At 40.1% G+C, this 12,633-nt stretch overlaps 1 protein-coding gene across 1 annotated transcript; it reads left to right on the forward strand.

Annotated features, from left to right (window-relative positions):
- The first annotated feature begins 368 nt into the window (after positions 1–368).
- On the forward strand, positions 369–7,171 carry irf4a (interferon regulatory factor 4a). The gene is given in 9 exon segments (XM_088430148.1): positions 369–572; positions 660–846; positions 2,042–2,133; positions 2,212–2,353; positions 2,628–2,708; positions 2,790–3,176; positions 4,446–4,558; positions 5,163–5,228; positions 5,231–7,171. Coding segments are annotated over 9 exon segments (1,437 nt in total). The 5' UTR covers positions 369–374; the 3' UTR covers positions 5,402–7,171.
- Positions 7,172–12,633: the final 5,462 nt, after the last annotated feature.

Below are 12,633 nucleotides of genomic sequence, written 5' to 3' on the forward strand. Positions count from 1 at the left end.
AAAAACAAAAGTGGAACAATACACTAAAGCCTCGTCGTCGTCTGGTTGAATTGCAACTTGTAGATTTAAGTATGCGCTGAACTTGTTTTTTATCGACTGTTTCTAGGATTAATTCATGTACAGCGAATGTTATGGTAAATATTCCTATTTTAGTTCCTATCTGGGATGGACTAACCATCTGCCACGCAGGGCAGCTACCCAATGGGCCGCCATCTTTGGTCAAATTTAATTCTTGTTTTCATTATTTCTCCCCACGATTTCAAGTGAGTGTCGCATGAATCCATTAACTATAGACGGCAATCTAAAGCGATGAACATGAGCGTAACACCTAAATAGCTTCTGGAACGGAACCTTTTCAACTCCTAGCCGCAGAGATGAACTTGGAGGAGGACAACAGCCAAGCGGCCGCTTGTTGCAACGGCAAACTGAGGCAGTGGCTGATCGATCAGATCGACAGCAAGCAATACCCCGGCCTGGTCTGGGAAAACCACGAGAAAACCATCTTCAGGATTCCGTGGAAGCACGCGGGCAAGCAGGACTATAACCGCGAGGAGGATGCGGCGCTCTTTAAGGTCACGTTTCCCTCTGTCGACGTCCACGTTTTTGACCTTTTTTATCCGAAAGACGAAAGAAGACGGCTTATTTCGTAAATGTTCCAGGCGTGGGCTTTGTTCAAGGGGAAATACAAAGAAGGCGTGGACAAGCCAGATCACACCACGTGGAAAACCAGACTTCGCTGCGCCCTCAATAAAAGCAAATTCTTCGACGAGCTGACGCACAGAACCCAGCTGGACATCTCGGAACCTTACAAAGTCTACAGGATCGTTCCAGAAGCTGCAGCGAGCGGTAACGTGCAAGGTGGCAGGAAGTACAAAGGAAGTCGAAGCCTGCGTTAAAAAGTCTGTCGGTTACTGAGTGCAAAATCCATTCGAGCGTTTAAGCATAGCTAATCATGTCACAGCATTTAGGCACACCGCGAGCTGCGATTTAAATCCTGTATTTGCTGGAGATCAAATTTCGCGCAACATTTCAATATAATGTAATGATATCTGTTGTAGTACCAAAAGTGACCTGTGGGAGGTGGCATGGTGCATTCAAACTGACAGAATAGGTGAAGAAGAAAAAAGTGGCAAGGGGAAGTAAGAAAATAACCCAGATTAATAACTCTGGTGTGAGAGATCTAAATTTCTTAGAAGTATCCTTTTTAATTGAAGAAAAGTGATATCAAACTTGCGGCTTGGGGGGTCAATTGTGGTCTGCAGGATGACGTTTTGGAGCGTCCTACTTAACATGAAAATTAGAACAGCCCGAGCTTTTTTTTTGCCATTTTGTTGCCCCGGTTATTTTAGTATTTTTTCGATCTCTAATCAGTACCATAGCTTTTAGTGAATAGTAAATTTGAAGTGATACAAAGTGAAACAAAACGATATACTGTCACCTAATCCCAGTTAAAGACTTTTTGGAAACCTGTCGGAAAGAGTAAATTTGTACACGATAGTGGTAAATTTCAAGAAAAACATCAGAAAGAATGTTAACTTAAAAATAAGACAATTACAAGTGACCAAATAATGACATATATTTAAAATGGAGTCACTGTAATAGAATTTAGCGATAAGATGCTTCACGTTTTAATTAATTTGCTCTTTATCTGAAAAGAAACATGTACTGTTACTGTCCTGGCATTAAAAAAATGACTCAATTGGACTCGCTGATACTTGCAATAAATTTCACCAAATTTCACACAGATATACAGCGATGTGAAACGGAGTCACTTTAATACAATCTAACAATAATAAATATGATAAATATACAGTATTAATATCTTTTTGTGGACTAATGATATATTTATCATTTACAACAGGCAAAATGGGCTGGTAACAAATTCCAATAAATTTGCTCTTAATTTGAAAAGAACATGTACTGTTCTGTCACCAATGTCCAAAATATTTCTACACAGTTGGACATGGTCATTAAATTAGTTTAAATTAAACTAAAGTTAGTAAATTTGAAACGATCCCACTAATCAGAAAATCTGATCCAGGTACCGTAACAGGACCAAAGACGTGCATCAGTAAAGAGGATGCATCTCAATCGTTTGGTTTGTTCCCTCCGTACTCAACACCGCACAGCCAGGTAAACGCATTGAAGTCCAATCAATCTCTGCTGGGCTTTCTGTCACAAAAATGGCATTTTCATTTTTTTATTCCACAGATGGTTTCACCGGAGATAAGAGATTGGAGGGATTACAAACCATCAGAACACCCGTATGGCTCGCACGGAGAGCTCCCGTATGCTCAGGGTCACTTTCCCATACCAATCAGCCGAGCTTGGCCCGAGTCACAGTCGGACAACGGTAAAATATCGCCACGCGAGCGACATTCGTACTTGGAATGTGAAAACGAAGCATCATGAGCAATTTTTTTTGCGCCTCTTTTCGTAACTCTTGGTTTAAGAATGCATTAGAAATATAATAAATCTCACTTGCATTAGCCTTCCTTTTCCAATCGAGAGCACCATCTAGAGGCGTGAGTAAAATATAACAAGTGTTTCACGAGGCTTCGTTTTCCCATCGCCGCTTCATACTCACGTTCTGTATTAATTTGATCGTCCTGTCAAAAACTTCACAGGCTTTCAGTTCTCTTTCCACCCTTACTTGTCAGAGGCCCAACAACCTTTTTACATGACGGACCACAGCAATATCATAACAGGTCGAGAAACATGACATCAGGGCGTCTCGTCACATGGACAAACTCAAACAAGCTTCATGTCGTTATGTCTCTTTCCTCCAGATTTTAGCCTGCATGTGTCCCTGTTCTACAGAGAGTCTTTGGTGAAGGAGGTGACCACCAGCAGCCCGGAAGGTTGTCGCATCACCCCTCCTTCCTCCTCCTCACCACCATCTTCATCCCCATGCGCCCCAGAGCTTCACAGCGGGGCAGATGTGGTTTTCTTTCCGTTCCCGTTCCCCGAATCTCAAAGGCAGGGTGCCGAGAGGCTTCCCGACATCCTGGAGCCGGGAGTGCTGCTGTGGATGATGCCCGACGGCCTTTACGCCAGGCGCCTTTGTCAAGGACGTGTGTTCTGGGAGGGACCCCTCGCGCCCCATGCGGATAAACCCAATAAACTGGAGAAAGAGTTGCCGTGTAAACTGTTTGACACCCAGCAATTTCTCATCGGTAAGCGCTCAGTTATCTTCTTCTCTCATCTCATTTAGTAAGATCAAAAACATGTATTTCAAGTTCATTAAACCCAAAATTACGTACAGAGCATAAAAGTGTGATTGTGAAAAGGGGGTATGTCTAGGGTAAAGAAATATTCCAAAGGTAAAAACTGGGACACGGCAAGTTTGTTGAAAACAAAATATGCAAGAATTTCTGACCGGGAACTACTGTTACTACCAAAACAGCCAGGCGCCACATCCTCCAAATCAATAGGGGGCAGCACATTTCTACAGAGTTGCCAAATCAACCCCTTTTGTCAGTTGAACGAGTAAATGTATCGCCCCTCCCACTCCAAACGAGTCTCAATTTCGTAGTACAACTATAGTAGTTGTAAAACTTTTTGCAGAGGTCGCTTCTTGTTGCGAAGTTATGGCACACACAAAAGTTAATTAAAACAGGAGCTTTGTGACATCATCTTCTCTGGATGGTGCAAGAATTCCTCGTTAAATCATTCCAGGTAAAGATGTCTTTGAATGCCAATAAAGTGCACTTGCGGCATTTCAATAAAAATAAATACATCACTAAAATATCTGCATTCGAAGATTAACATACCATGGCGGATTTTTTGCTTTATTTTTTTAACGCATTTCAAGCGTTGCTGTCTGATTAATTGGCGCATTTCGCGTTGCAGGTGTTCAGATCAACGCCAAATACGAAGCTTTTTACACGTATACCTTAATTGATTTGATATATATCCTCTCATACCGTCTGTAAGACACTTTAACTGCTTGCGGATTTTTTTTTCGCAAACATTTCATTGCAACAAAAGACAATGTTGGATAAAACGACTGTCGTTGCACACACAGGTGCAGCCCATTTAACACGAACGAGGAGGATGATTAATCGTTTAAATTAACTGACTCCGATAACTGTTAAGCGATCGCCGTTGCGTTTTGCGGCCGTTTTATATTTGCAATGATTCGATGATTAATACTTGACGATGGTGATTATAGAACAAGCCTACTTCAGGTGCTCTTTGAGTGGGTAAGTCCCCGTTTACTGTTTAGGCCTCTCACGTTTTTTTTTCTGTGCACTTTCATGCCCCAAATTTCCATAAAGCTCAGCTTTCAGATAAACAGTCTGACGTGTAACATGTCATGACTGAAAGTGTACCGCTTTTCCCCTGTCATAAAAGTAAAATATTCAAATCAACGTACAGATGCTTGAAAGTCACTTTGCACAACCACAAACAAGATCTGAGTCTAACTTCGTCTTTTCAATCAGAGCTTCAAGATTTTGCCCATAATGGACGACGTGTGCCGAAGCACCAGGTGGTTCTCTGTTTTGGAGATGAGTACCCCAACCCCCAGCATCCAAGAAAGATGATCACCGCTCAGGTACTCATGCATTGCAGCTCTTATGCAAGTACTGAAATTTAGGAATTGTGAAAATATTCTTGCAATATTTGCATTATGCTAACCAGTGTGGTTTGAAATACGACTTTATTTTTTTTCCCATAGCTATAAAATGAAAAAAAAAAACACTATTCCAGGTGACCAAAAGAAAAAAAAAAACTTTCTTCTAGTTTTCTCATATCAGTATCAATCCTATTTTTCACTTAAAATATCAACTCATGATTTTTCCCTTATTTATTCCTATTTTTGGTTAATGCCATGAACTATACAACCTCAAGTGGTCAAACTACGTTTTCTTGGTGTTTGGAATAACAGCAACATGTTTCACGTGGGTAACTTGTGTCCGCCATCGCATTTGATCCACTCCCGATCATGCACTTCTTCAAACAAAGGAAAATATCTTCATAAACACATTGATTCCAGAAATGCTCTTTATATACCTCAACACGGACCTTCATTTTAGCGAGAACTTAATAAAATCAAAAACGAGCCAAGGCGGGAAAAAAACAACACGGCCATTCCTTTATGTACAATATAAAAATAAGTCAGCTGTAACCAACATGTTTCGCGCATAATTTCCTTTTAGGTGGAGCCAGTGTTTGCCCGAAAATTGGTCAACTTTTACCAGCAGAGCTACTTGCAGACTTATCAGCACATCCAGGAACAGAACACATCAAGTCCAAACACCCTTTTGCCCCCGAGGTCCTCGCACATACAAGCACAAACTTTATCGAATCTATGAATGATCCAACACGGCCCCCCGGCCGCCGCCCCCCCCTCCCCAGGTCACCTATACATAGCCGAGTCTCTTTCTGCGCTGTGTGAAGGATGCGGTTTCAGAGCAAGGGTATGAGGTTGGGGCACTCGAACAGGAAATACTACCGCAGGTGCACAGGAAGTACAAGCCCGCTCACAAAAACACAGGGATAACGCAATGTTCAAATAACTATGCGCCGTCGTATTTCTACCAATCCGATGTAACGACGCGCTTTGCGTAGTTAGGCGAGATTACGGGTCACGGTGAGACTAAATGAAATATCACGATTTCAGATGAAAATCGAGCTCCATCCATACACAGGAAACAGGAGTTCAGAATATTCGTAGTGATTTTCCTAACCGGTTTAGAGTAGAGAAAATTCTGTTACTTTATTCTTAGATAAATGTCCAATTGTCCACATAGTAAAGAAAAAGGGTCATTACCATTTTTTTTAGTGGTAAAGGAGGTTAATAACTGATATTTGGAGATGATGTGAATGTTATTTTATATGATGTTAGTCAATAGTGTTTTTTTGAGTTAGTTCTAGTTTTAGATAGTTCTCAGAAGTTGCCTTGTTTTTACATGATTTAAAAAGCCAATGCCATTATTAGTCATAATGCCGTTAAGTGGTCTGTTCTTACTGTCGATGTTTTAGTCAGAGCTGATTTTTGCTGACACGTGCGCGGCATACCTCGGAAAGAAACGCAACCGTATTTGCGAATTAGCTAGCTGACCTTGGCCAGTTAAATTAGGCAGTGGGTAAATTCATCTATAATTAAATCTACAATAGGTAAAAGTAAATTGAGAAGTTCTGCCTGAGATTGAAATGTCCGAATGCATTTGAACGCACCTCGCGTCTTGCGCGCATCACCAGACGCCAATATTTTGCATTCGCGGTTAGCCGCTAGCGCCGGAGACCTGCGTTTTTATTTTTTTTTAAATCCGACGAATGATGAATTTCTGACAATTGACTGAATAATCAATCGCATCATCTGACAATTTTTTTTCACATTTGCAAGAGCGCTTGGGAAAAGTGCCAGTTCTCCTGCTGTTTCCCTTGAACCTGAAACTAGCGGCCTCAAAAATGAGAAGAAAAACTACCTTTGTGGGTTGGGTCAGGAGATGCTGTTTTGCTTCCTATAAAGAAATACTAAGCCACTTCAGTAAAACCCAGTAGAGGGTTCTAGATTCCAACGACTTCTCTGAAAGATATTTTGGCATCGTAGTTAAGTATGGTTGAAATCCTGTTGAGTTTGTTGCTTTGACGATGTACAATATTTTTGAAACGGTTCAGAGTTTCACCAGTCAGTTTTTCATTCGAAATCACAACACTCACGACTTGAAATGCGGGTCCAAAATCACAAATCCGATGATAATCCCCCCACCTACACCACCAATGACTCATACGCGTCAAGTTATTTCTGTGAATTTTACCGATGTAATCCATTGACACAGCAAGTCACAAAACAAGAAATGCTATCCTGACCTTTCTACTGGCCCGTTATTACAATGCATTAAATGTCATTTTCTGGGTCAAATATAAATTGCTCATAAGGATGAGCTGAGAAACTTTCTCTAGAAAAACAAAAAAACACTCGCATTTTTTTTTTCCGCACATCGGCCTGGCGTTTCCCCTTTCTCTTGTGCAGGAAGCCACATTGTTTGTAGTGTGCATCAGCCGTTACTTGGCTTGGGGTCACCTTCCATTTACAATACCTCAAACATCACCGCATTTTGGCTTTCGCAGAGAAATGAAACCGCCTCCTGTCTGTGAATGTAGTAAAAACATTTATTCAATGAATTTTTTCCCCATTTGCAAATAGATCAACTGTCTCACATTTGATGCTTCTACCGTTTTTGCTTTAATAGCAAAGTTGTATTAAATTATTGCAAAGTTTTGTGACGGGGCTTGGATACCATGACAACAGCAGCCTCTACTGGCCGAAATGGCAATAGCAGTAGGCTTTCAGTACTGCTGCTGTTTAGTGTATACAGATTTACAGACGACCAGTCTGGTGGGATCTTTCATGTTTGTTTTTTTTTCTTTAATGTAATTTAGAAGTACAAGATGGGACCAGAATGTTTTTTTTTTAATAGGGTTTTTATTCATCCGGTAGGTTTTCAACCATTTTCAATGTCAAATAGTTTTTTGGCTTCATACCCTAACCTGTGCAAATCATTTTTTTCTGATGGGAGGGAAATTATTCGAAACAGTGCTGTGCATGCCTGATTTCGTAAACTTTGGAAAAACTGTTGAAGTGGTATATATAGACTTAGCAACGCCATAAGATAGATGTTGGAACGGCATCTGTTTTATTTTTGGCTCATCTTCTGGAAAATCGTGTCACGAATGGTTGTACATCTGTTATAAAACTTACCAAAATAAAGACAATGTTTTGCAAGAAGTCGCTGTAAAAATCTGGTAGACATTTGTGAGAAACTATACACAAAAAAAGGAGAAAAGGCATTCTTTCTTGCTCATGCATGAGGAGAACGGAGAAGGACCGCACGAGTACATTTTTACCGAGCTCTAAAGCAGCCTCTCTGAACCCTCTCTATTTATTTGATTCAGAAGTCTGTATTTACATGACGGTTCCTGCCCTAGAAAGAAAAAAAAAATGTGTCTGGAACCCAGTGTAATTGTCTTTGTGTGTTTGTGTATGATTAGTGCATGTGTGGCAAAGTATTCTGTGTCTCAAGACATTCTGCTAGATATTTTGTAGATAAGTGAAGTGATATTTGTCTGAGGTTAAGCTTGTGCAGGCTGGTCAGGGCTGTTCTTCCCACGTCCAAGTTGGAGACAGTAACCTTCTCATAGCAAACATTGTTTCATTGCAAGCAGTGCATCTAATTCTCACGGCAAAACATTTCTTCATTGCGAGCAGTTATAGTGATTGTAGCAAATGTATTACAATTATTCTGACAATGTTCCAATTCATTTGCTCCAAATTTGAAAATAAAAGTAACATTCTTGTCACAGCATGAACAGGATTCTTGTTCAACTGTCACGTATGCCCTGAAGCGTGGTCATGCACCCCATTTGAGAACCGTTGTACTAATGTACTACTTTCAGGTTTTTACTGCTCGGTTTAACAAATATGCACCCGATTTTTGTTTTTAAACTGCAAACTTCCCCTTTAATTTGAGGGTTCACTCCACACTAAAAGAACATTTTTCAGTGAAAAAGCTTACCGTAATCGAAATTGGCCCCCAAAACCAAAATCGTGCCCGTTAGCAGTTAGCTTTAGTTTCCTGCCGAGTCAACCCGACGTAGTCAACATGGTCTAGGGGTCAAATAGTCCCCTTTATATTTGTATCATATTAAGATGTGGGTGTTTTAATTTCATTCGAGGGTAATTATGAATAGCTTAGTTTTGGCTATTAGCAAGAAAAAAAAAAGCGCGCTAGCCTTGTAAGCGTATTTAACTTTGTGCATTCACCATTTAACACATAAAAGAAGCGTTGAACTGGACTAGTCTTGCTTACTTAAACATACCTGTGGTAACCCTACACCAGACTCAAGGCTTGCGACCCAAGCATGTTTTTCGGGTCGGGTATTACCGAGCCCCCCCGCCCGCAATTCGATGACAGTTTTACTTAACCTTGGCCGGCTCTGATCCTGCTTGTTGACCTTGCGGCGAGGGGGCCGTTGACCTCATTTGCCGCTTTATGTACTTTGTGTCACTCGCCGACACCGCTCGTCACTCGGGCGGCTTTTGCCGAGTCCGTGTGCTCAAAGGTAAATAGGAAATCTATTGTAAATAAATGAACGCCTAAAAGCCGATGAATGCCGAGATAAGTTTGCGCATGCGGAGTGCGATGCGAATTTTCTTTTTAAAATGAAGCCGGATTCCTTCCCAAACTACGTGGCGTTGCTGGAGACTGTTTTTTAAAATGTAATTTTATGACATTTATCCAATATAAATAAATGCAGTGGCATTATTACCCGTCTCATTTCCCCCAAGCCATCGTTTCTAAATGCATTTTGAAACTCGAGCGGGAAAGTAACAAAGTAACTCAGTTTGTTTGTATTACTGTGAGTAGATGATTGTGTGGCATTGTTTTAAATGTATTTTACTTTGCTACATCATCATTCATTGCTGAGTAGAAATACTAATATATTGTGGTGCGTTTTTACAATAGTCTCATATGAAAATTGGGATATTGATATTGTAATAGTAAATGTTATTTCCTTAAAAATAATGTAATGCATAGTGGTAGCTTAAATTTATGAAGTTATAGCAATCTGAATTTAAATATTTTTGCTCATTTCATTCCTGTTTTTTTATTTTTTTTTTAACCTAAAATATTGATGTAAAAATCCAATAAAATCTTAATGTAAATATCCTTGATGGTGTCTTATTAAATGTGTGTTTTCAGCAGCATTTTAAAATAGTTACATGACTCATGTTTTATTATTATTGAATCTTAATGTAAATGTCCTTCATGGTGTCTCATTAAATGTGTGTTTTCAATAGTTGCATCACTCATGTTTTATTATTATTTTCATTTTTAGAAAACATAAGCCGAAGTACATTTTGATTCTTATATGTATTTGGAATTATTATTTTAGAGTAGTTATAAGTGAATGATTTGTTTAGCTAAGGATTCAGCTGGTTTTAGCAACAGATTGCTGGCATGTTTAATCCCAAATATCGAGTCTGTGAAAATACGACTCAAGACATTATTTTAAGCGGTTTACAATCTTGAAAATCTATTTTTTTCTGTCAGGAGCCGCTCAGGTTACTGCAGTAATATTAATGACCAGCAGAGGCTGCTATGCTTCTGGTTCTTTCAGAGCAAGTCCGTTGAAAAGAACCTTAATGTTCTGCACTCGGACTGAAAAAAAACGGAAAAAAAAACCAACAGCCGCTTGCTCGTTGTGTAGCATCACCAAAAACAGACATGATTTTCGTGACGGATTCCCCCAATCAAACGATAGAACTTAAGCAGACTTAGTCCACTTGACAAATGTTTTCCTCCCAAACCAGAACTAAACACAGACCTACTTTGTTCGCCGCGTCACGTGACCAGCGCTGCAGAAAGAGACGGCGAGTGACAGCTCGGCCGCCATGTTGCGTGAGACTGACTGGGCCTGTTCTCAGACTCTGTGTGGTCTGGGTGTGTGGTCTCCAGCTGACGGGCAGAGGGGAGGACGGGGAGAGCCCTTCCACCAGTGTGTTGCTGCGCGTCTGTGTGTTTACTTTATCCCGAGTCGGGCCCGGGATCTCTGTGGCCACAGCTTGAGTAGAAAGCCCGGCCTTCCGGCGCTCGCTGGCTTTCGGTGGAAATGGATAAACAGTCCCCGCCGTCGCTCTGACGCGGCTCATCTTAAGATCCGCGCGTACTCTCGGGACCAGAGAGACCTTCGCGCCAGAAGGGTCCCCGGGGCTCGGTTTTTGCTCTCTCAAAGCCCAGCCGCACTTAAAGCCGTACTCGTATTGATCTTACCCGGCGCTACGCGCGCAGAAGAATTCATCCTTTCATAGGTTCTCTTCTTGGAAAGTGGAAAGCGAAAACAGAACATGATAGTTTTCTTTGTTTGGGATTTTCCGTTTTTTTTCCTGGTCTTCAATTTAGTTAATCTTGCAAAATATACAATTACCTGCCAGTTAGATGAATTAGCCCCATGCGTTTTTGTCTCACACTTCATGTTGAGCGAGGAACCGTAAGCAGGGTACACACATACCCATTTTTAATATCAGAATCGATGTCTAAAATGTGAGATGTCAATGAGGAGGTGAAAAAAAACTGTAAAAAGGGCCAGACCAGGAGCAGATGGATGGAGTGTTTGGATAATCCACCCCATAGGGGAAAAAAAGAGAGGGATATTTCATGAGAAAATTGACAAAAACACAACGGTGTCCCATGTATTAAACTATGAATTGAATGACAGAAAATTAACTGAACAAAATATATTTTTAATTGCATCGCTGATGCACATTAGTATAAAATTTACAAAAATGAAGGCTACATTTGCAAATAACGCAAGTTAGTAAGTTGCTTGATGTTCCATTAAACTTTTTCTTAAATTGAAAATGTACTCTTCTTTCCATGTATTCTAAAAGCATTACATTAGATTTACTAATACCAATTGAAACCACATTCAAATCTCATGCACACCCTTTCGACAACCTTTTTTCCACTGATGTACCCAATGTGATATATATATATATATATATATATATATATATATATATATATATATATATATATATATATATGTAGATTTATTTATTTTTTTTGTAAGAACACCCGAACCAGCACAAAACATTTTTGAATGGAGGTGGGGCTTAAAATAGAGAACCAGAAATCCATTTGTTGTCATATTTCTGGAACACTGTTGAAATGTAAAAATACAACTTAAAAAAAGAAAAGAAATAAATATAATATAAAAATAAATATATATAAATAATAAGATAATAAATAATAATAAAAGAAATATATTTAAATAATATAAATGCCAATTTAAAAATGAAAAGGACATCAATTGTCAACATTGGAAAAAAAAAAGTATTTTTCCATTTAGTGGGCCATTTTAATGAGACACGTTTCAATTTAAAAACTCACACCCTACCTAAAGTGTCCTGATCCGAGCAGCCCAAAACGCGTCTCGTTCCGGCGCTAATGGTTTTCAAGACGAAAGTTGAACATCGAGACAAAGCGAAGGAAACGGGCCTCGATCCAAACGCTTTCCCTCGCATTCAGTGAAGCGACGGGCTCCTCGCCCTCTCCCACAGCGATCTCAAGGGAAGGCTATGTAATGCGGCACTGCTGAGAACGCGCCATGAAAATATAAATACAACCTCGCCGCATTTCAACCATGCAAATAAACAGGGCCACCCGTATTTCCAATTAGAGCTGGTGTGGAAGGCAGGAAACGTGCTAGACCGGCCAAGACCACACCCCCGCGCCCATTTCTGCGTCCGCTTTCTTTAAAAGGGTCTGGGTCAGGGACATGCGGCGAGAAACGTCACGTCGTGTGAACGGAGATGTCCGATACCACTTTTTTTTTTTTTTTTTTTCGCAGTCTTCAATTCTTGTAGTCACTGATATCACAGGTACTTTTAATATACAAAATTGTAATGAAAGGCCTGTTCCTGGATAGTATTTTCTTAAAAAGAAATTCCTGAAACGAAGGCCAATTTTTTGTTGTTCCAGTTTATCATTTCAACTTCGTTAATTATAAAACTGCTAGTATTAGCTACCTTGAAATATGACCGGGTATATTTGAAAATTAGCCGAATGGTGAAAAAGTTTTGCGCAATTGTTCAAAGTAGTTAAACGTGGCATTTAAAGC

Source organism: Hippichthys cyanospilos, chromosome 12, assembly GCF_059441005.1.
Source record: "Hippichthys cyanospilos isolate Australia breed blue-spotted pipefish chromosome 12, RoL_Hcya_1.0, whole genome shotgun sequence".
NCBI classification, from domain to species: Eukaryota; Metazoa; Chordata; class Actinopteri; order Syngnathiformes; family Syngnathidae; genus Hippichthys; species Hippichthys cyanospilos.